General features: G+C 43.9%; 1 protein-coding gene across 3 annotated transcripts in view; it reads right to left on the bottom strand.

Moving 5' to 3' along the window:
- Window positions 1-1,805: 1,805 nt before the first annotated feature.
- Window positions 1,806-21,344, bottom strand: part of C6H1orf21 (chromosome 6 C1orf21 homolog) — a 218,319-nt gene continuing 198,780 nt past the window's right edge. For all 3 annotated transcript variants that reach the window (XM_021682784.2, XM_021682785.1, XM_021682786.1), the window contains exon 6: window positions 1,806-3,239. In XM_021682784.2, coding sequence (XP_021538459.1) covers window positions 3,201-3,239 — 39 coding nt within the window. In that variant the 3' untranslated portion in view covers window positions 1,806-3,200. The remainder of the gene's footprint in view (window positions 3,240-21,344) is intronic.

The following is a 21,344-nucleotide window of genomic DNA, read 5'->3' as shown; positions in this document are numbered from 1 at the left end:
CATCTCTCACTCGAGTCGGAGCAGCCCAGTCTCAGAGCAGGGGCCGTGCAGAGGGGGAGAGACCAGTCTCCCCCCAGGCCCGTGGGGGGCCCCCGCTGCTGCCGCAGGCTGACCTAGTGTCCTCGTCTCTGGACTTCATTCGTTCTTTGTCCCTAAATCGGCCAGAACACCCCTCCATGCTCCAGCCTGGGGGCTAGGAGGCATGGCTGAGGTTCTCTGGCAGTAACAAACACGTACTCGGTTATGGACAGCAAGTACTCCATGATCCTGAATCTCCGCCAACCAAAAGAAAGCAGCGCATATTCTGCTGAACTCTGACAACTCGACAACTCGGAGCACATAAAGCGTGTGCTATCCAGCTGGAAACCTTCTACACGGTCGGCCCCACTCGCTGGCCCCCAGGCCGCTGGACTGTGAACTGCACCCAAGCCCGCCGCCATGCTATCAACTCTCTCTGCTGAAGGCGTCTCAACGTCCATTTTTCGTCCTTCCTTTTTCTACCTCCTTCCCCCAGGCCACTCCCCGCTCCCCTCCCTCCCTCCTTCCATCTCCCTGAGTCGTCAGCAGGCAGAAGCACTAGTTTCTGGATGATTCTTTTCATGGTATCTGAGACAATCTGCTTCATGTTCAGATACACGGGGAGAAAAAAGGGCAAAATATTTTTGCATTAGACCTTTTGCAGAAGCCATAAAAAAATAAAGTACAAACACAAATCACTTGACAATTTTATGATTAAAGCCAACGATGGAGAAAACAGACAGAGTGTTGCTAACATAATCAAGTATCTCATGCCAACCCACTCAACCACCCCATTTCTCAGATCTATTTCTAGATATACGAAATTTGTCTGCAGATGAAATCACGTCTGCACATCAAAGAGTTAAACTTGGCAGACAAGAACTCCAGGTGAAAAGCCCCTGGGTTCACAGGAACCAGTTTCTAGCTTTATGAAACACTCAAAAGTCAACTTCCCAAGAAACACTTGGTTCTGGGCACATGTGTATCATGTCAAAATGCTAAACAGACTAGAAAAAATGATATGAGCATGGATCATCTTTGGGTAGAAGGTGGGCGGTTTTTCTGGGAAGACACTCTGAGACACCAGGTAGAGCAGCCCCGTGGAAGATGCTTAGTGCCTGCGATCCTCTTCCTTGAGAGGAATCAGAAAATCACATAACAGTGAACAAAGTCCCACGTGGACAAGATTCAGGTGCGGCTCAGCAGTTCATTTACAGCTGAGGAGAACTATTTTAGTCACTTGGCCAAAAACCATACAAAGGGAGGGAACGTAAACCCCTAGGCGACTTGACTCTCTGCATTTTTCTGCTTGAAGCAGGATAAAAAGCCTTAAATTTTGGCCGCATCTCTATTTATGTAACAACCACAGCTGCTCCCTAGAGTAGCTGTGGCTGCCTGAAAGAATTAAGGGCTTTTGTTGCTACCATGTGAGTCCATTTTCTGTAGCACTTGACTGAGTTTCCTGCCCCTCGCTTCTGTGCCCTGGGGTCTAACGCAGATGAGGAATCTCCCCATTAGCCCATCCCTGGTGCCATCCGTTACACGGATGGATTTTAAAGTCAAGGCTCATCTTCTCAGCAAGAGCACACTTAGCTTCTTATTCTGGTCTGTGGCAGGTGATCTCTCGGCTACCCAGGACAAACAACGACTCCCCACCTTTGGACGGTGGCAGTGTGGCTGATCCCGAGCCCCTCACATTCAAACCCCCCGAGAGAGAAACCTACAGTGCTCCTTCTGTGTTTCTGTGGCCCAAAGCCCCACCTGGCCTGTTGGCATAGCATTTAGCAGGGTGCCCTGCCCTGAAAGTAACAAAGAGAACCCTCGTCCAAGCTACCAAACGTGTTAAAAAAATACAAAAGTTATTTTCTCCTTTTGATTGCTATTTACTTGTGACAACATTTGTTAAAAATATTACTTCTGTCTTTGAGAAGAGATCATTCTCTTCATATAATATGGAAAAATAAACTCTACCAAACCCACAGTTCACATTCCCCAACACTGCCCCAGGGCTTTGGCTTCCGCATCTGCAAATAGCATCACCAGGGTCAATGTACTAGGTTTCCAGTAGGCGAACGCTTGGCACTGTCCTGGCCAGTGCCACGAGCGAGAGAAGAAGTGGCAAGACTCACGGAACATTCGGAAGGGAGCGAGTGAGGACGTAGGATGGCTTATCTGCTAACAAAAGGAAAGGACACAGGGTGGTTTCGGGCCTTCCTAAAACGTCGAGGGGGATGTCCCCTCATCTCCCCTGACCACTGGCAGCCCTGCCAATGGTGGCGGATGATCGATGGGAGGGTAGGGAGCCAGGAAGCTCAATTATCGGTGTCCCTGCAAAGGAGGGCTCATCTTCCGCACCCAAGATCACTGTAAGACACTGAACTGGATGAATGGGAGAAGACAAGGATACATAAAAACAGTAAAATGTTTATTTTCTTAGAAAAAAAAAGGGGGGGGAAGAGGGATTCAGAATGATCGTGATCACACTTCCATCGGCATCTGAGCAAAGCCAATGTTGCAAGCTTATCCTTGATGAAGATACCTAGTCAACGAAACCACCTGCTGCCCACTCCTACGTCACTCCGTCACTCTGGGAGTCACGTCCCCACGTGCTTTTAATGGATAATGGCTTCTTCACTTCTTCTCAGCAGAGAAACAAGGCTTGCCATAGCAACCATCCCATCTCCAAAGCGCAACAGTGCCAGTGAGAAGCAAGGCTCTGGACAGCTCGGGAGAGACAGAGAGGGAGGAGAGAGGGAAGGAGACGCCTGTCTTAGAAGCAGAATAGTTCTACAACAGAAGTTTGATATCTGAGTTCACCACTACCTCATCTTATATAGAAAATAGTTTGGAGAGCATCTGTAAAACCAACAGTGTCTTTAAGGTGACATTGCAGAGTTTTGCTGCATACCTGGACACAAGAGAAGTGAGAAGTTGCAACGAGTTTTAACTAGCAGCAACAAAGAAAGTTCGATAACAGTTTTTTGTGTGTGTGTTTGTTTTTAGCAATATTCCTTTGCAAGTTCGTTAAGAAACACTGTAATTTAATGGGGCATACGATATGGAACGATCTTCTTTTTGCTAGAGTGCTGTTCGCTGGAGAGAACCGACCTTTGCAAAGATTTCAACTGGGGTGTAACCTATTTACACAGTAGTGGCTCCTGGTTTCAGTGGTAGAATGGGCGCTATGTGATATCCTCTTCTTCGGAACAGTAATCTCGACCCTTGAGGGGAAAAGAGAAGGACAGCACGTGAGTGAGAAATTCAAAGCAGAACCCGAGACGGTGAATCACCGGCAATTTTCTCTCAATGTCTATATCCTTGGGAGAGAACTCAGGCTTTTTCAGTGACTACGGGGCACAAGGGAGAGAAGTCGCAAATTCGTGTCGGCTGATTTATCAACAGTATATGCCTCAGGGCACGGAAGTGTTCCCAAGCCCCAAATAAGCCCTTTCTTTATATTGGTAAGAACTTATATTAGGCACATACAAGACTCAGTCTTTCACCAAGAAATTACCAAATGGACGATCCATTCAGGAGACCAAGTTCTCAAGAGCAAGAGAAACTGAAATAAACAATGAACAAGTCCCTTTTGGCTGGGGTCAGGGCTGCTCATAATCTACGGTTGTATCGCCATGTCTGGAATTTATAATTTTACAGAAGGGAGGGTATAATCCAGGGATGTCTTAGTTTGAATCCACTCTAACAGGGGGTTAAAAAAAACCCCAAAGATTCACGGACATCTGTATAACAAATCTGGGACTATGTCTGGTACTATGCTTGGTACGTGTAGGATGCACAAGAAAGGCAAAAATGCTTTTTTGATTCATTCGCTACCAAAACAGGTCACTTGAAGGCTTAAGGACTATACACAATCGTTACTTTTGAACATTTTTCATCCTCTCTCCAGGAGGTTATACACTCTATGAGGGCATGGTTAGGACTGGGATTTAAGCGTCACATCTGACCCAGCCGGGTTGCCTTGGTCAAAGCATTCAGCTTCTTGGTCTGTAATCCCTCGAGATAGGACAGGAACAAAAGTACCCTCCCTGCCCGCATCACAGTGTCAGAGATAAGGGCTTTGTAAAAGGTCAGGTATTAAAACTATTTGTACCTTTCAACCTGTCTCTTTTTGTATACACATGCTTAAATTTTGGGGGGTGGGGCGGGATATTCCTTTAAGAACAGAATTCTCTACATAACTGGAACTTATTCTTAAAAGTAAACTTAAAGATAGTAACAATTTTGCATGAAACTAGTTCTCAAGTGTCTTATAGGTTTCCTTGTCACAGTATCTGTACACTGAACATATTTCACGTTCTCCTAATAGTTGAGCGTCATCATAGTGAAGGGCTGTACCATCTGGCCAGGCAGTCATCCTGGCTCTGTGATTTACTAACTCTGGCATCTTCGTCAAGTTACCTCTCTGTACCTCAGTTTCCCCATCGGTAGAGTGAAGAAAACAATAATACCTACTTCACACGGTTGCTGAAGATTAAACAATAGTCGTAAGGTGATGGGATAGGGCCCGGCACAGCATTCTGTACACGTTGTATGTGTATATGCAGATGTGTTTGGTAAAAAAAATGCTGCCAGCTGCCACGTGGTGAAGTCTCTGGGGCCTGTGAAGCACGAGAGGTTGCCAGCTCCCATGCTAAATGGCCCCAGCTTGCTTGTTCTCTTCGAACAGGACTCACTAACGAGCGTGTTTTGGTTTCCCACCCCTGCTACTTGCAGAGTTTCTGAGCCCCATGTCACCTCCAGGCTTACTTTACCTGTGGTGTGAAACATCTCCTGGGCAAAGAAACTGGGTAAGCAATCTCCCCGAGAAGAGAAGCATGCACCCAGTAGTCATCCCCATCAACAGCCTCCCTGGTGATGCCGCCTGAGCGGATTCCACCCTGGCGTTGGCCCAGGCCACTCAGGGGAGCCACGTGTTGGAGAGCCGGAGAAGAGAACCTCGTGGACCCTGACGGTTGGGAGTTCAAGTCTTCAATGGGAGAAACAGGACACATCCAAACACACCAGCACAGTGCTAGAAACCGATCGGATGATGCTGTCCCACAGATCCTCAACTCGTGAGGCTCAGAGAGGAAATCTGCAAATGGGCACCGGGTGTTTAGCTAGAGGGGAAAAGCAGGGCCGTGCAGTTTTTATTAGGAAAGGAAAGAGGACATATCCAGCGTATAAATGGACAGACACACTGTTGTGTGACAACAGGCAAAATACTGGGCTTTGGTTTCCTGGAGATAATCGTGGTCTCTGTTTCAGGGTTGTGATCAGGATTCAATGGGAAAAACAGTGTGTGGCAGGTAGTCAGTCAAGGTCAGCTGCTGTTGCTATCACTGTGATCATTGTTATTATATACCCTGTGTCTGGCCAGGCAGGGGGCTGGGGTCTCCTTCCTTGTGGCTGTCGGTGAGAGGACTGTGGTCATAAATTGTGATCAGATAGATGGCGGGGAGACCTTCCTCCTGCCCCCCCCAGCCTTGTACCCCAGACAGGCCAGAACCCTGTGTACTTGGATTAAACTTCTGTGGCTGACACTAAGTCCCTTTCCTTCTTCTATCTAAATGAGACCGCAAATCAAAGGCTCAGCCAGCTAATGTGGTGTTAACGCAGCGAGAGCTTTTCAGAGCCTCCAAGTTCACTGCCACCACAAGGGAGCACCCCCTTTGGAGGGACAAATCTGTATCAACTGTCTGTGTAAACCCAAGACCGCAATGATCATTTCCTGAGCATTTGCTTCTCGGAAATTATAATCACTCTGAGGAGGAGGAGGAAAATGGCATGAGTTGCTTTGCAGACATTATTTCCTCGAGGGCTGACGCCGACCCTGTCAGGGGGAGTGGTGCTCTGTCACCTGGAGGGAAACCTCAGAGGGGCCCAAGACCACAGGGTTCATCCTCACCCTTTTTGTTATGACTGCAGTGAGCTGACAACTAAATTCAAATTGCAATCAGTTCCGTGCTTGTTATTATCACGGGCCTGCAGCTCCGAGAACCAAATATTTCATGGACGGAAAACTTGGAAATCAAAGGCTTGGAGAGTAACAGCTCCCAGAGGGCCGGCGCCATTCTAAGGATGGGGAACCTGAGAACCGTCACAGGAACACCCCACCTGCACGTGGGCAACCTTCTACAACATGACTGCACGATTCATGTAAATCTGTGAAGAACTGTGCTAAAAGAAAACATGAAAACCTTCAGCTGGCAGAAGGCAGAGGTGGGAGTGAGCTGGGTTTGGGAGGAACACGGCAATCCTCCTGAGGCAGCCCTACCCCGTAAAGGGGCTACAAAAGGGACGTCTGTAAAGAGGCCTCCCGCAGTCAGAATTGGGGCCAGGGTACACAATTCCACCCTTGTGCAAAGGACCCACCGAAAGCTACAGGGAACAAGATTTTTACGAGGCCCCCGCAAGCTGGAAGGCCAGAAAGTCCTGGTGATGCTGACAAGGAAGGGCTGTTTGAAGAACCACAGGGGCATCTTGGTGCAGACTCAAAAATCTCGAAGAGCTCTTGTCTGCAGAGATTTTCCCCGCCACGCCCCTACTCTGTATAAGTTTCCATGTCCTCGTCAGCTGTCTGTGCTATCTCCTTGGAAACTTAAAGAAGTTTATGTCAGTTCAGAACATACATTTCCAAGGTTCTAGGGTAAGGATTCTTTGTTTGTTGAAATGTCCAGGCTAAGAATTAGGGATATTAAGGAAGAGGGAAGGAAAGACCATTATCCTAATTTTAAATCCTGCTAAAAAGGAGCAGCTCAAAGAGTGACTTCGAACAAGAGAATTGCTCCTCCAAAGTACCTACAGTGCTTTTCTCCTTAAGTTTAACTAGACAAATAGTCAAGGACTGGCCGTCTAGTCGCAGCTGTGATTTTATCTTGTAAGTCTCTAGTACATTTCTGTAGACCTGTGTGCATTCAGCCTAATACATACACCTCAAGTACATAACACTCAGCTGTGAACTGAGTATTTTTCCAGTGGGGTAGATCAGAACCATATGGTTGTTACTGAGAGGATGCATCAAGTCTCCATTTCTCCATCTGTAAAATGGGGACAGTAAGACCTAACATGCAGTTAGGAAGGAATGCAGCTGCTGAGGGAATTAGAAGTAATACACGTAAGGTGTTTAGCAAAGCTTGGCACATGGGAGGGAGGTAATTAATAAATTAGGGCTCTAGTGATGATATTAAAAAATGAGATCAACAGATGCAGGAGTGAATAAACTGTCTAGGTGAGAAATTGGGACCACAGCTGAATGAGTCAGTTACATTCAGGTCCTCAAACAAGTCAGGCACTTGGGTGCTTGTCCCTCTTGCTCCGTCCTGACTGGCTCCCCCTGCCTTCAGCCCTCCCCACATCTATCACTTCTCATTTTCTGGATCTCTGCTCAAATGCCACCTCAGGTTCCCTGAACACCTTATACACAATAGCACTTCCCTTACTCTGCTTCATTTTTGTTTATATTACTTATCATTTCCTGACATTAATATATTAATTCCTTTTTTTTTATTGGCTGTTTTCTCTCTTGAATAGAAGCAATAGGCAGGCAGGGACTGTTTTATGCAATGCTGCATCTTCAGGACTCAAGACTAGTGTTAGCCACATGTGAGATGCTCAATGAGTATTTGTTGCATCAGTGAAAGGATGAAAAATATCTAGAGTTATAAAAAAAAAAAAAGAAAAATATCTAGAGTTGTGAAGTTTCAGAGTTGAAAGGGGACTGAGAGGTTTCCCCCTCTGACCTTGCATCTAATGTAGGATGGGTCTCCATTTACCCCATTCCAGACTGGGAGCCTTCTCTTTTACGCTGGAAAATGTCAGATAGTTTTCCATGCTGCCCATGACACTGTTCAACAGCTGGACCCAAACTGCCTCTTTGTAATTCCCAAAGAATGGCTTAATCCAGGCCTTTGGAACCAAAGGATCATTCTTCCCAGACCGACAGCATCCCTTGGTCCCTCATCTGCAAATAACAGGGCTCCATCTAGGTCTCTCCCTTACAAGGGTGCCACTTTCCCCATGATCTTATTAAAACGGACCCATCAAAAACATCACCTGCGCAGAATAAGATATCCCAGATACACAGCATAAGAGAGGTAAGGATTCAGTAGCTGACAAAGGGGATCACCAGGAATGGCAGATTCCAAGAGAATGGATGTGCTAAATCTTAATAATACAACAGAACTTCTGTCAAGGTTCTGGAGAGGGAAATAGCTCTCAGGGAAAGAGGGAAATAAACTTATACAAAGGAATAGAAAAAGATCGCAAGAGAAAAGATACAAAGAGGAACACACTTGATCATGTGAAAATGAACTTTTGCGGGGTAAAAAATAATAAAATAAAAAGGCAAATTTCATAATGGGAAAAATACCTGTAGCATACAATGTGTCAGTAAGTTATAGGAGAAGCTCAAACCTATAAAAAATGGACAGTAAGAGGATCTCAGTAAGAGGGAAGGAAGGGTATAAACTAGAAACTCATTCAGAATGAAGTAAGACCAGTGAACACAGAGATAGAAAAATGGTCTGCTTCAGTCATCAGAAAATATAAATCAAATAATTAGATATTATTGAAAAATAGCGACACCCAATTCTTGAGAGTACACGAAGAAATGTAACTCTCCTATCTTGCTGGCAGCTGTGTCAAATGGTATAGCAGCTTTGAAGGTTAACTTGGTAATACCTACTATGAGTCATAAAAATGTTCATACCCTTTATTATAGCAATCACTGAAATCAGTCTCTAAGATAAACCCCCAAATATATGTTTTAAAAAAATATATGCATTGTTTCCCTGGGGCTGGAAATGGGCATGGGGATTGACTGTAAGCAGGCAGGAGGGACCTTCTTGAGGTGATGGAAATGTTCTAACACTGGAAGGTGGTGATGGTTGCATCATTTGGTAAATTCACTAAAAATTACTGCATTGCACATATAAAATGAGTAAATTTTATGCCATGTAAATGTTATCTTCGTAAAGTTCTTAGAAGTATATGTACAAATATTTTCATTGCAGCTTTTTTACTAGGCATGAAAAAAACCTCGATCGAATAGCCCAAAGAAAAAAAGGGGTTACTAAGGGATGGTCCAAGCACACTCTGCGACCAAAAAGACACATAAACAAAATGAGCGGACTCGTCACCCCCTGTGTCCCAGCAGCTCCTGCTTGGATACCACTGCATTTTCACACATATTGTTCCCTTCTCGCAGACCCCCCTCCCAGCTGTCTCCCCGTGGCCACTCAGCCTTCACGGTGGTGGTTCCAACATCATATCTTCAAGTGACATTTCCCCCAGTTGCTCAGGGAGAATCTTTTCCCTTCCACCCCACCACCATGCTTTATAGTGATTTTAGCCAAAATGTTTGCCTCCCTTACTCTAGGCAGCAGGATGTGTCTCATTCATCCTCGTGTGGCCCACGTCACAATGGTTATGAATACGCAGGCATTTGGAGGGAGGTGTTGCTGTGCATGCGTGCGTGCGTGCGTGCGTGTGTGCGTGTGTGTGTGTATGGAGGTTGTTACATGATGTTTTCTGGAAGTGTCTTGGACTTTAATAAGTGAAGCAAGTTGTCAACACTTTGTGGATCGCACAGGAAAAGCAGTCCTTTTCAACAACACCGCTGATAAAGAATAAGTTTTGAACACCAGAATCAGCAGAGACTGGGGCACAGCCTGGTCCCAAGAAGAGCCTGGAATTTAGCAGAGGGCAGCAGGAACGCAAGGTGGGGGAACAAAAGCTGGTATCAGAAATCTCATGTCCACTACTTAGCATTCTTATTTATATAAATAATACTTATGTAAACCACATAGGGAATCATGTCTGGTTCTCTCTCTCTCTTTTTTTTTTTGGAAAAGGCAATTGCAATTTTATGTTTTGATTAAAAAATGTGCATCTGGACAGCTAAATTATAAGTGTCAATCTAATGCAAGTGTAATAGGAACACCAGCTGTCCCTTTTTAAAAAAAATTTAATTCCAGTATAGTTAACATACAGTGTTATATTAGTTTTAGGTATACAATGTAGTGACTCAGGAATTCTATACATTCCTCAGTGCTCATCATGAAAAGTGTACTCTTAATCTCCACCACCTATTTCACCCATTCCCCCAACCCCCCCCCCCCCCGGTAACCATCTGTTTGTTCTCTATAGTTAACAGTCTGTTTTTGGGTTTGTCTCTTTTTTTTTTTTCTTTGTTCATTTGTTTTGTTTCTAAATTCCACATATGAGTGGAGTCATATGGTATTTGTCTTTCTCTGACTGACTTATTTCGCTTAGCATTATACTTTCTAGATCCATCCATGTTGTTGCAAATGGCGGGATTCCATTCTTTTTTATGGCTGAGTCATATTCCATTGTGGATATATACACATATATACACACCACATCTTCTTTGTCCACTCATCTGTCCATGGACATTTGGGCTGCTTCCATATCTTGGCTATCGTAAATAATGCTACAGTAAACATAGGGGTATATATAGCTTTTCAAATTAGTGTTTTCGTGTTCTTTGGGTAGATACCCAGTAGTGCAATTACTAGATCATATGGTAGTTCTACTTTTAATTTTTTGGGGAACCTTCATACTGTTTCCACCATGTCTGCACCAGTTTGCATTCCCAGTCTGGTTCTCTTTTTATAATATTCATCCAGGAGTCTTAAACTCAGTCTTGGCTGTTGTCACAAAGTTCTGATTAAAAACCTCACAGGTACTGCAAAGGGGCCAGATAACTAAATATTTTAGGGAAGACTCTCATGTTCGTAGAAAGCAAACATTAAGTTTTGTAACGGAGGCTCATTATGGAAGTTTGTTTTAATGAGGCTTATTTCTGTCTCAAACTGCGAGCTACATTTGTCATAAAGCAGGCTCTTGTTTGCTGACTGACTGACTGACCAAAGGAAGCATTCAGTCTCCTCTCCTTTACCTCTCTGGATGACACCAGGAACCACCGTTTGTTTCTGGCCTGTGCATTATTTTGATTCTCCTACTTCCTGTCTGCTTCCTTTGTATGATTCATCTTCCTCCTCTCTCTTCCTAATCGTAGGCATCCTGAGTTTCAGTTTCTTGACATAGTTTTGCCTCCTGGATCGACTGCTATCCTGCACTGTGGCTTTCAGGGTGCCCAAGAACACCCCGATTAAGGAAACACAACCGCTGTGACTGTATCTTGGCGCAGAAACTTAATGGGGCCACATCCTTGCTCTGCCCACCTAACACCTCTTATTCCCCCGACCTTTGCCTCCAGGCATCACCATCCAGAGGCAACCTCAGATCCAAATTTCCATGGGAATCTGGACATTTAAAAGCTCTGTCCCTGAACCAGGAATACAGGGGCAGGAGAGCTATATGCCACAGCTTGAGCATCTGTGAATGATGAGCTGAAATCCAGAACACCCATGATGTGGAGGCGGGAGGCAGGAAAAGAGAGGAAAAGTGGAATGAAGGCCCCGCCCCATCCTCCGCCTGCGGGGCAGCGGGCCCAAAGCAGGCGCCCTCCACCCCTTCCTCGGGGCTGGAAGTGGCAGGCTGTCTTCCGTCAGCGCTCCAGCAGCATTTTCACTAACAGTCCAACAACAATTTCTAACCACAGTTTTGAGGAAATGCCAAAGAAAAGCAAAAATAATTAGCTGCGCTGTTCAAGTCTCCTCCTCCGACTTACTTCATTAGAAAAATCAGTCAAGGCATTAATGGCCATCTCTGTTTCTAATGAGCTTTATTCTAATTAGACTCACGCGTTATTATTTCGGTTGGAAAAAGGTCTCGTTTGTAAAGAGCAGCAGGAGCGTGACAGCTTGTGAAGGCTTCTTTGACCAGACAGAGGCATAATCGCCATGATAACAGCACCAGGGACAACAGTCCCAGTATACTGAGCTTTTCATTTCCAAGAGAGAGCACATATTAACTACGCGGCTTTAAAACCCTCATGAAGTGTTTATTATACCCGAATCCTCATTCTACAAACAAAAAGGAGGGTATTTTAGAAGCTTTTTTTTTTTTTTTAAAGGTTTTATTTATTTATTTGACAGAGAGAGACACAGTGAGAGCAGGATCACAAGCAGGGGGAGAGGGAGAGGGAGAAACAGCTTCCCACCGAGCAGGGAGCCCGATGCGGGGCTCGATCCCAGGACCCTGGGATCATGACCTGAGCCGAAGGCAGACGCTTAACGACTGAGCCACCCAGGCGCCCCTATTTTAGAAGCTTTAAGGCACATATTTCTCAAGCTTTATCTGACACTGGCACTCAGATGACTTCAATGATGCTCCTTCTCCCCGCCCCCACCCCCTCCACCCCAGGAAGTGAGCAGGAATGAGGATAAAGGTGGGAGGTTCCTATCTCTAGGCCATAGTGAACTGATGTCAGAGGCAGGAGTTGGCAACCTTCTCTGTGAAGGGCCAAACAGTAAATATTTTAAGCTTTGCATTCCAGACGGTCTCTGTTGCCACTCAGCTCTGCTGTTGGAAGCATGACGGCAGCCATAGATAAAAGGAGAAGAATGAGCCTGGCTGTGTTCCAATAAAACTTTATTTGTGGACACCAAAATTGGAATTTCACGTAATTTTTCACATGTCAGAAAATATATTCTGTTTTTTGCTTTTCCCAACCATTGAAACACGTAAAAACCATTCTTGTTTCGTGAGCTGGATTTGGCTCATGGACCATAGTTTGCCCACCCCTGTTGCAGAGAAAAGAATTACCATCAGTGGGTTCAGAGGTCAACATGTCAAGGGTTTGGCCCTCTTCCTAGAAGCTCAAGCAACAGAGATAATTTCCATCTTGAGAGAAATGTCTCTCAAGATGGGGTCAGAGTTCTCTTCTAAAATGTCATTTTTATAAAATTGTTCTTCTTTTACAAACAAGAAAACCATCAATCAAAATCAAGTTTTCCTACAATCTACCTAATTAATTGGACAGTTTCCAAGTTTCATTTAAATCTCTGTCCATATATCTGTCATTTTTATATAGTTTCAATCCTATGACAGACACATTTTTTTCCACTTAATGTTATCTTATAAAATTTTTCCCTGTTGTAACCGATTCCTTCTAATGATAAATAGATATAACATAAATTTTTGTGGAATTCTTTGTGGAAGATTTCCAGGCCATTTGATGGACTTAATTCAAAGGGATATCTTAATCTACTCTCAGGTGTAAGAGTTAAGATTTAAATACCACCCCCTCACCCCTAGGCCAGGTCAACCTACTTGGTAGATTGAGCCTTGTGGGTCCCCTCTAAGGTTCAGTTCCTCTAGGACATGAAGCCTCATGTGTCTCCTCTAGGATTCACTTCCTCTAGACATGAAGTCTCCTCTAGGGTTCACTTCCTCTAGGACATGAAGCCTCATGGCTTCTCTGGGGTTCACCTCCTTCAGGACAATAGCTGTAGCAAGTTTGGGATTTCAATCCATATGCCTCTTGACAAAGACGTGTTTTCCAGACAGACTTTTTAGAGCTCTTTGTTCAGAACTAATTGTTTATACCCTAGAATGTACACTGAACACGGTTGGAGGTTGGGTGAGACTAAGTACCCACTTCCTTTCCTTACAGTTTTTAACTGAGAACAGTCAGAAGGAGTCAGATGGGAATTAGCTCTCCTGCTAGGTTAGGGAACCCAGCAGGCCCTTCTCATCACCATCCCCTGTCCCACCCCAAGGCCCTATGGATGGTGACTGACTCAGCCAGGCGTATGTGGACAGAATGGAGGATGTTGGGTTTGCCCCTCTTACTGCTCATAAGCTAGCAGACTAGAGAGGAGGAAGTGTGAAAGGTTGGTTCCTTTTCTTCCTCTCCACAGAGAGGAGCAACCTTGTCTGCGTGATCAGTGCTCACCATCCCTTCCCTTTCTCTTTGCTTTCGGAATAGAAAGCACATGCATCCGGCCAGGAAGAGGACCACAGCTCCTGATGGGAGGTCCCTGCCTATAAAAGGTAGAGAAGAGTGGAGTAGCCAGATAGGATGGGGAGAAAGCCCAAAGGGCAATGAGGAGTGGGTGTCCTGGGCCCCGGGATGGGGAGAGCATGTCCATGTGGCTTCCTTCCTCATCCAGGACATGGCTAAGGTGGCCAACCTGCACACTAAAAGAGAAGGGAAAGCAGGTCCATGGGACTTCATTATGGATCCTGAGGGGCCTACTGGCCTGATGAACCCAACACATTTCCTGGGAATGAGCACTCTACAAGGATGACAACTGAGGGGGGTCCAGAGGACACATGACAGGCTGAGGCAAGCCGAAGTGACTGGATTTGTGGGGACTATTCAGCCTAATGGGAAGCTCTGATTAAATTAAGGATTGCCTCATATTTGGCCAACTGGCCAATACGAATAACAATCAACAGAAGTCAACTACATCTCTGGTCATGACTATCAGAATCCTTGGGAATAATGATTCAAAGGAAATCTAAAAAAGGACCGTTTCAGGTGACTTAGAGCATTTCTCAGTGCCTGTATATTACGGCTTGTTGGTTGTCTTCCACCAAACTGCATACGCTGGGATGCTGTGGAAAGTGTGAGCAAGACTCGTGACCACTATTCAATCTGCTTTTTCCCACTAGACATTTTGTCATAAACATTGTCCTGTTTTCACAGACTTCTGTTAATCTTGAGAAATTTAAAAGGTACAGAAAAGTAAAAAGAATGTAACAAAGACTGTATTTCTATCACTTGGACATAAGAAGCAGTGATATTTTGTAACATCTGCTTCTAGCTGCTGCCCTCCCTGATGAAATTGCTGTCCCAGTCCCCATTCCCCTGTCCCCAGGCACAACAATGGTCATGGGTTTAGTAGGCGGCCTCCCAGCTCATTTTTGATACTCTAACATTCATATTTTTACTCTATCAGATAAACTATGCTTTATGTGTAGATGCATGTTTAAATATATAACAGATATAAACACATCCATATATAAATATATCATATAAAAATATACCATATCAATGTGTGCATACACACGTGTATACGTCTATCAGTGCATATGGCATATAGCCAGTACTTCATAAATACTTGCTGAATGTCCATCCCTAAATAACGTACGGCATTTTTACATTTTTTAATTGGGATGGTATCATACAATTTTTATCATTCTGCATATTCCCTTGTTCACGTAATAATATGGTTTCAAATCTATACAGTCCACGTATATATATATACACACACACACACACACACACCTGATTCATTTCCTTTAACTGCTGTATAATATTCCACTGCAGATTCCTACAGTTTCATCTACTCATTCCTCCACAGGTAGACACTTAGGCTGCTTCGGGGGCCTTTCTCTTTGCTATCAAACACAGAATGCTTCAGTAAATTTTATTGTATAGATGTAAACGAATTTCAAGGATACCGACCCAGAAGTTTCATTGATGATTTTATTGGTTTGTATTAATAGTACTTCTTTATATATTCCAGCTATAGATCCTTTCGATGTTTTAAGTGTTGCAAACATATTCTGAACTAGTTTACTAGAAACTCTGCATTTGGGAATTACAAGGCTCATGAATAAGGGAGACACTGACCCATGACAGTCACCCGGCTCCTTGTGTCAATTTTCAGTTTGTTAAGAACCCAGAAGGGAGGCAGGATATGATTAAATGTCTCCAAACCTCCAACAACCAATTTTGGGAATATGAGTTTAAAGAATTTTGGTACTCCTCTTTTGAATCTATGTAGGAAAATGGGATTAAATGAGGGCAATCTAGAATTATCTGCTCCAAGAATGCTTTTTCTAGGAGTGAAAAAGAACTTCAACAGAACTTCAAAGAGAGGAATAAGTATCCATTAATAACAAGATTATCTCAGAATAAAACTTTCAAGAAATGTACAGAACATAATATGCTTCGTAATTCCTTCCCAAATGATATAAATGGGCATGTGTCATTCTTTGCTACAGAGGATTTGCTTAGTGGGAATTTCAAAGAGTTGGGGGCAATCGATAAGATATTCTCTAAAGTTCCTCTCAACTCGAAATTTTATGCTTCTAGATTAGACGTTCCCTAAAGGCAAAAACCCAACTTTTAAATTATGTACCTCCTATGGCCCCTGGCTCATTTCTGTGTCCAGAGAACACATCCCAGTTATGCTCATTAAATGAATCAAAAGAAGTCAGTTTTACTGTTTTTTTTTTTTTTTTTTTTTTTATTTTAAAGATTTTGTTTATTTGACAGAGAGAGATACAGCGAGAGAGGGAACACAAGCAGGGGGAGTGGGAGAGGGAGAAGCAGGCTTCCCGCGGAGCAGGGAGCCCGATGCGGGGCTCGATCCCAGGACCCTGGGATCAGGACCTGAGCCGAAGGCAGACGCTTAACGACTGAGCCACCCAGGCGCCCCCAGTTTTACTGTTTTAATGATTTTGGGGGAGATCCCCTTTCCTAACTTTTTTTGTTTTTGTTGTTGTCACAAGCCTTTTGAGGCTGGTATTGCTATTTGTAAAAGTGTGTTTTAAAAAATCTACAAGAGTTAAAAAAGAATGAACCCTCTAAACATGAAAAATCTATATAGGGATCCAGCTCTACCCAGGCCACTGACTCACCGACTCGTTCTGTAATCACAGCTCAAAAGCTAGTGCAAGGTTATTGAATGGTGCTAAAAATGTTCACATGAATCTAATTCCTTAACACGTTTATACCACACAGGAGGGAGGCAGGTCAGGGCACACTGGCAAAGAATCCTCTTCCAATACTCCACCTATAAGGAGACATCTGTACCACAGGAAGGCACTTTTGCTGGAGCAAAATTCAAGCTGTTAAGTTCTGCATTTTTAGTTTCAATTTTTGCCCCCTCAAAACCCACCTCCCCTCAGTCTCTACAAATGGCCTTGATGATAAGGATACAAACAACTTCAAGCATGTCCAACGGACCAAACCCTCCGCTAGACTCTGGTGAATTAGCTCTAACTTCCCAGACAAGTTGGTATTATTATGCAAATTTTTCGAAGAGGAGCCAGAGTATCAGAAAGGTCTAACAACCAGCCTGGGGCCACACAGCTACAACTGGAGCTGGTTCTCAGATCTGGCCCGGGCTTGGAAGCAAGGCTCTTTGTCTTCCTCTGTGCTGCCTCTTTCCTTGACTTCTCTCAATGCAGGTCTTGGCTCTGCACCCACTAGCTACTTATTGTGCTGTTCTTTGTTAAGAGCACCTCCTATCTTGCTGAGCCCTCTACTGTAGGAGGCTGCCTGACCATACCTCCTTCCTTTGTATGCTTTCGCTTCTGCTAAGCCCCACGGTCTTATTTGTACCATTCCCTCATTCAACAAGTGTGCTAAGCATCTGTTCTGTCCTAGGCCCTGTGCTAGGTTCTGGGGAAGCAAAGACAAATGATTCCCAAAGACAAATCTTAGCCCAGAGGGTTAAGACAATGCCCATGGCTGCCAAACGCAAAGAATGGAAAGGCCATGCAGACGACGGGAAACAGCCCAGGAAGAGGATGGGAAGGAGAAACTGAATGGGAACAAGGGAATGGCCCACACCAGCATCACTGTCTCTGCTCTGAGTGGTACCTTGGGCTGCCCTCCCTTGCCTAACTACTGCACCATGGCAAAATGACACCATTCACTGGTTGTGCCCCACATTACTGTCGGCCACACTTCATTCATAAAAACGGTAGGGTTCTTATTTGCATTCATGTACCGCATCGTTCTGGAATCTGAACTCTTCTCTGCTGCTCCCTAAAGAGCCCGGCTGATAGTACCTCAAGAATTCTCAGAAAATCAAGCCCTCCAGAAAAAAGAAAGCAAGCAGAGACCGAGTGTTTCATTTCTTTCAGGCTCGTTGCCTGCTTTATCCTCCTTGGCCGCACCATCTATTCCTATCAGCTACCTTAGCATCTTAGCCCAGAGCGTGCACACGCTTTGCCAGTGGTTCCTACACCAGTGTTATCATCATGACTATTCAGTAGGGAGAAAAACAAAACAGGACTGAGTCCCATCCTTACCCTTGTAACTACAGCTTTAATTTGGCTGATGAATGAGGAAAGGTACACACAGGAGAGAGGGAAGGCAAGGCAGGGGGGTGGAGGGCAAGGGGACACAGGAAGGGTCTGGTTATTAGCAAGGCCATACTATGCTTACTGTGGAACACAAACATAGTATAGCAAGGCCATACTATGCTTACTGTGGAACACAAAACTGTTTAATGAAATGATATTGGCAAACCAGCCCACTTGCAAAATATACATGCCAGCAGGAGCCTCTCTCCACCAGTGTTGAGGGCTGTTGAGGGCCTTGGCTGTTGCTAAAAGTGAAAAGCAAGAAGGGAGGCACACCCTATGATTTCCTCTGCACACACAGGCAGGCTGTGTAACATTCCTTAGGATTTGATACAACAGCCCCATGTTTCTCTTCCCTAGTGGGCACTGAGGAGGCCTTCAAACAGGTGCCCAGAGAGTAAAACCTATCATCAGCTGCATCTGCCACACATTGTATCTGATTCTATAGCAACTCTGAAGTTACACAGTCCCCTACAGGGGTAGTTTATATATAGAACCAAACATCATGGTTCGTAAATTACATGCTAGTCACTCTCTTCACCAGGTGAAAAGCAAACACCTTCTGATCTCCAACACATTGATTCAAGACATGGTTCATACCGAGCTGATGTAATATTACGAGGAAGAGCCCTTGAAATAAATTTATAAATGCAGATATGCTCTTTCTCACCAGCTAGGTTAGTTCTGGGGCCAGGGGAATCAGGCCACTGCAGGAATGCAAACATTTTCTAAGTGTAAATGATTTTTTAAATAGATGTACAGGTCTATTGATGAACAAACGTCCTTTAAAATCAGCCGATTTTAAATCCAGAGCTGCTCTTTCTCATACATTTCCTCAAAAGGTTATAATGAATAATTCCATTCAACAGTGACAGAATCTCAAGCTCATACAGGAATAAGCGAGATGATACAGTAGGTGTGCTGGTCGCTCATCCTCAGGGGGTGAAGTACTATCAGCTACTTTTGAGAGGAAGGAAGGGCAGTAAGAAAAGGAGAATGGGTTTGTGTGGAGTTTCCTAGTCTTTAAAACCAGAGATCTATATGGATCATTGCTAGTAAGGTTCACGGGTGCAGATAGCCCCTGGATCAGAGGGAAGCAGCACATTAATGAAATGCCATCATAAAGAAATCCACAGGTTCTTGGCCTGGGGCCCAGGGACAGGCTCCAGGGAATTATCAAACCCTGACATTTTACTTAAGAAATCTGTGTATATGATATGTGCATTTTTATAGGGAGAGTCTCTATAACTTTTATAAGATTCCAAAAAGATGCTCACGGCTTAACAAAGCTTACAAAGTCTTGCTTGAGAAAAACTAATCAGATGCAAATGGCACTGTACTGAGACATTCTTTAATATTAAGAGCTGTCTTGGGACGTCTGGATGGCTCAGTCTGTTAAGTTTCTGCCTTCTTCAGCTCAGGTCATACTCCAATTGAATATCTGAGTAAAACATAATGAGGTAAAAGTAAACGAAGTGCTCCTATTGTGTCATAGGAATTTTACTCTCCACAAAGGAAATGCAGAAGTAAATCAAATAGAGGTTATAAAGTTCTTTGGAACTCTCATTGCTCTCCTGACCAAAGCTCTCCCAGATGCAGCTCAGTGTCCTGGCCTTCTAGATGCCAGCGCAGTGGAAATGGTACCAAGTGTCCAGGAAGCTGTCCTGGCTGCCTGGTTAATGGGACCTCAAGTTTCAACACCTGACCCAACAAACACTTGTGTTCGGTACAGGAGGACCTGGCTCCCGGTGACGACGGGAGGGCAGGGGGGTGTGGGGAGAAGGGGGTGATGGATGAAGGGTTCCAATCAGTAAAACATTGTGAAAGAAACATTGTGAAAGAAACTTACTTTTAAAATTGAGCTCCTCAAGGCCAGGGACTGTTACCTACATATTTTGTATCCCAAATTTCCTATCTATTTTCTATCCCGCATAACTATCTGGTACTCAGTAAGTGGTAAGTAAGTTTTTTAAAGGCATTTTCGCTACTTGCTTTCCTTTGCCATCATTAACTTCTTAGAAAATGCTGGTCCAGCTGAAGGTGCAAACTAGAGCCGTCCAACTTAAGTTCCACTGTAAATATGAGACCAACTAACAGTCTTTATACTATACTTTCTTTATACTAATGGTACTTTTACATGTCTCTTGAGAGCGACAGAGATTTCTTTTGGTGTCGAGAGTTGAAGGGTAAATTGAAACCATGTCCTACAGACATTCAATAAATATAAAGGAAGAATCAAGGAAGGGCAGATTTAAATCTCTGCACATTCAGTCAATTTTGCTTCTTAGCAATTGAAGGAAGAAAAAGGAATCCCTGGACATTTCTGAGAGATTAAATCTCAAAACTCAAGCCCTCTTAGAATGACTCCAATTTTCAGCATGAAGCTCTTGAGGTGTTTTTGTTTTTTAAAGATTTATTTATTTATTTGAGAGAGAGAGAGAGAGAATGCACAGAGCAGGGAGGGGCAGAGGGAGAGAGAGTCTGAAGCTGACTCTGTGCTCAGGGTGGAGCCCGATGTGGGGCTCGATCTTACAACCCCAAGATCATGACCTGAACTGAAACCAAGAGCTGGACGCTTAACTGACTGTGCCAGCCAGGTGCCCCTGTTTTTTGCTTTTTAAAATCAACCCTATAAAACCTAAAGAATAGATCTGAGCTGCATTTATGGTTGTCCTCGGGCTAGCTTGGACTAAAGAAATATTTAGCAATGGTGGAAAGTCAGGAAAATAATTTATAAGAATCCACTTCCAATCTTGGTTATATAAAATATAGTGAAGATTATATTAAGTCAAATGCATATATTAAGAAGGAACATTTTAATCTTAGAGGCTCAATGGTGAAATAATACACAGAACAGCATGTTCAAAATATTCAGAAAGATGAACTTCAGATAAGAGGGAAGAAACAGGAAAGCCTGGTTCAGACCGGATAGAAAATTCCCCTAGAAATCTATAACTGGGTGCATGTCACAGATTACATAACAGCTCTTCGAACATAAATGTATTCCATAGTGGGAATACTGTTTATGTTGAATCTACAAATGCTCCTTTGTCCAGGGAAGGTTCCATCCAACAAATGATCAAGTTATAAACTTTGCTTTTGTTGTGTTAGACACATCATACTCTATACCCTGGATGCAAAAGGAAGAAGGGAAGTCGGATTTCAGATGTGAACAATGAATTCCAGTTTTGAGTAAAAGGAGGTAGAATTTCAATTATGGAAACACACCAGGAAGGGATTAGATCATCTTAAATGCCTTGTCAGAGTTTGTAACTTTTGGTTAAAAAGATACTTACTATTCAGGTTTCAACTTTTACAGACTAACTCTGACTACTAAGAAGATCTTT

Source organism: Neomonachus schauinslandi, chromosome 6 (genome assembly GCF_002201575.2).
Source record: "Neomonachus schauinslandi chromosome 6, ASM220157v2, whole genome shotgun sequence".
Taxonomy (NCBI): Eukaryota; Metazoa; Chordata; class Mammalia; order Carnivora; family Phocidae; genus Neomonachus; species Neomonachus schauinslandi.
The sequence above is the reverse complement of the archived record's forward strand: the minus strand, read 5'-3'. Positions and strand labels throughout refer to the sequence as shown.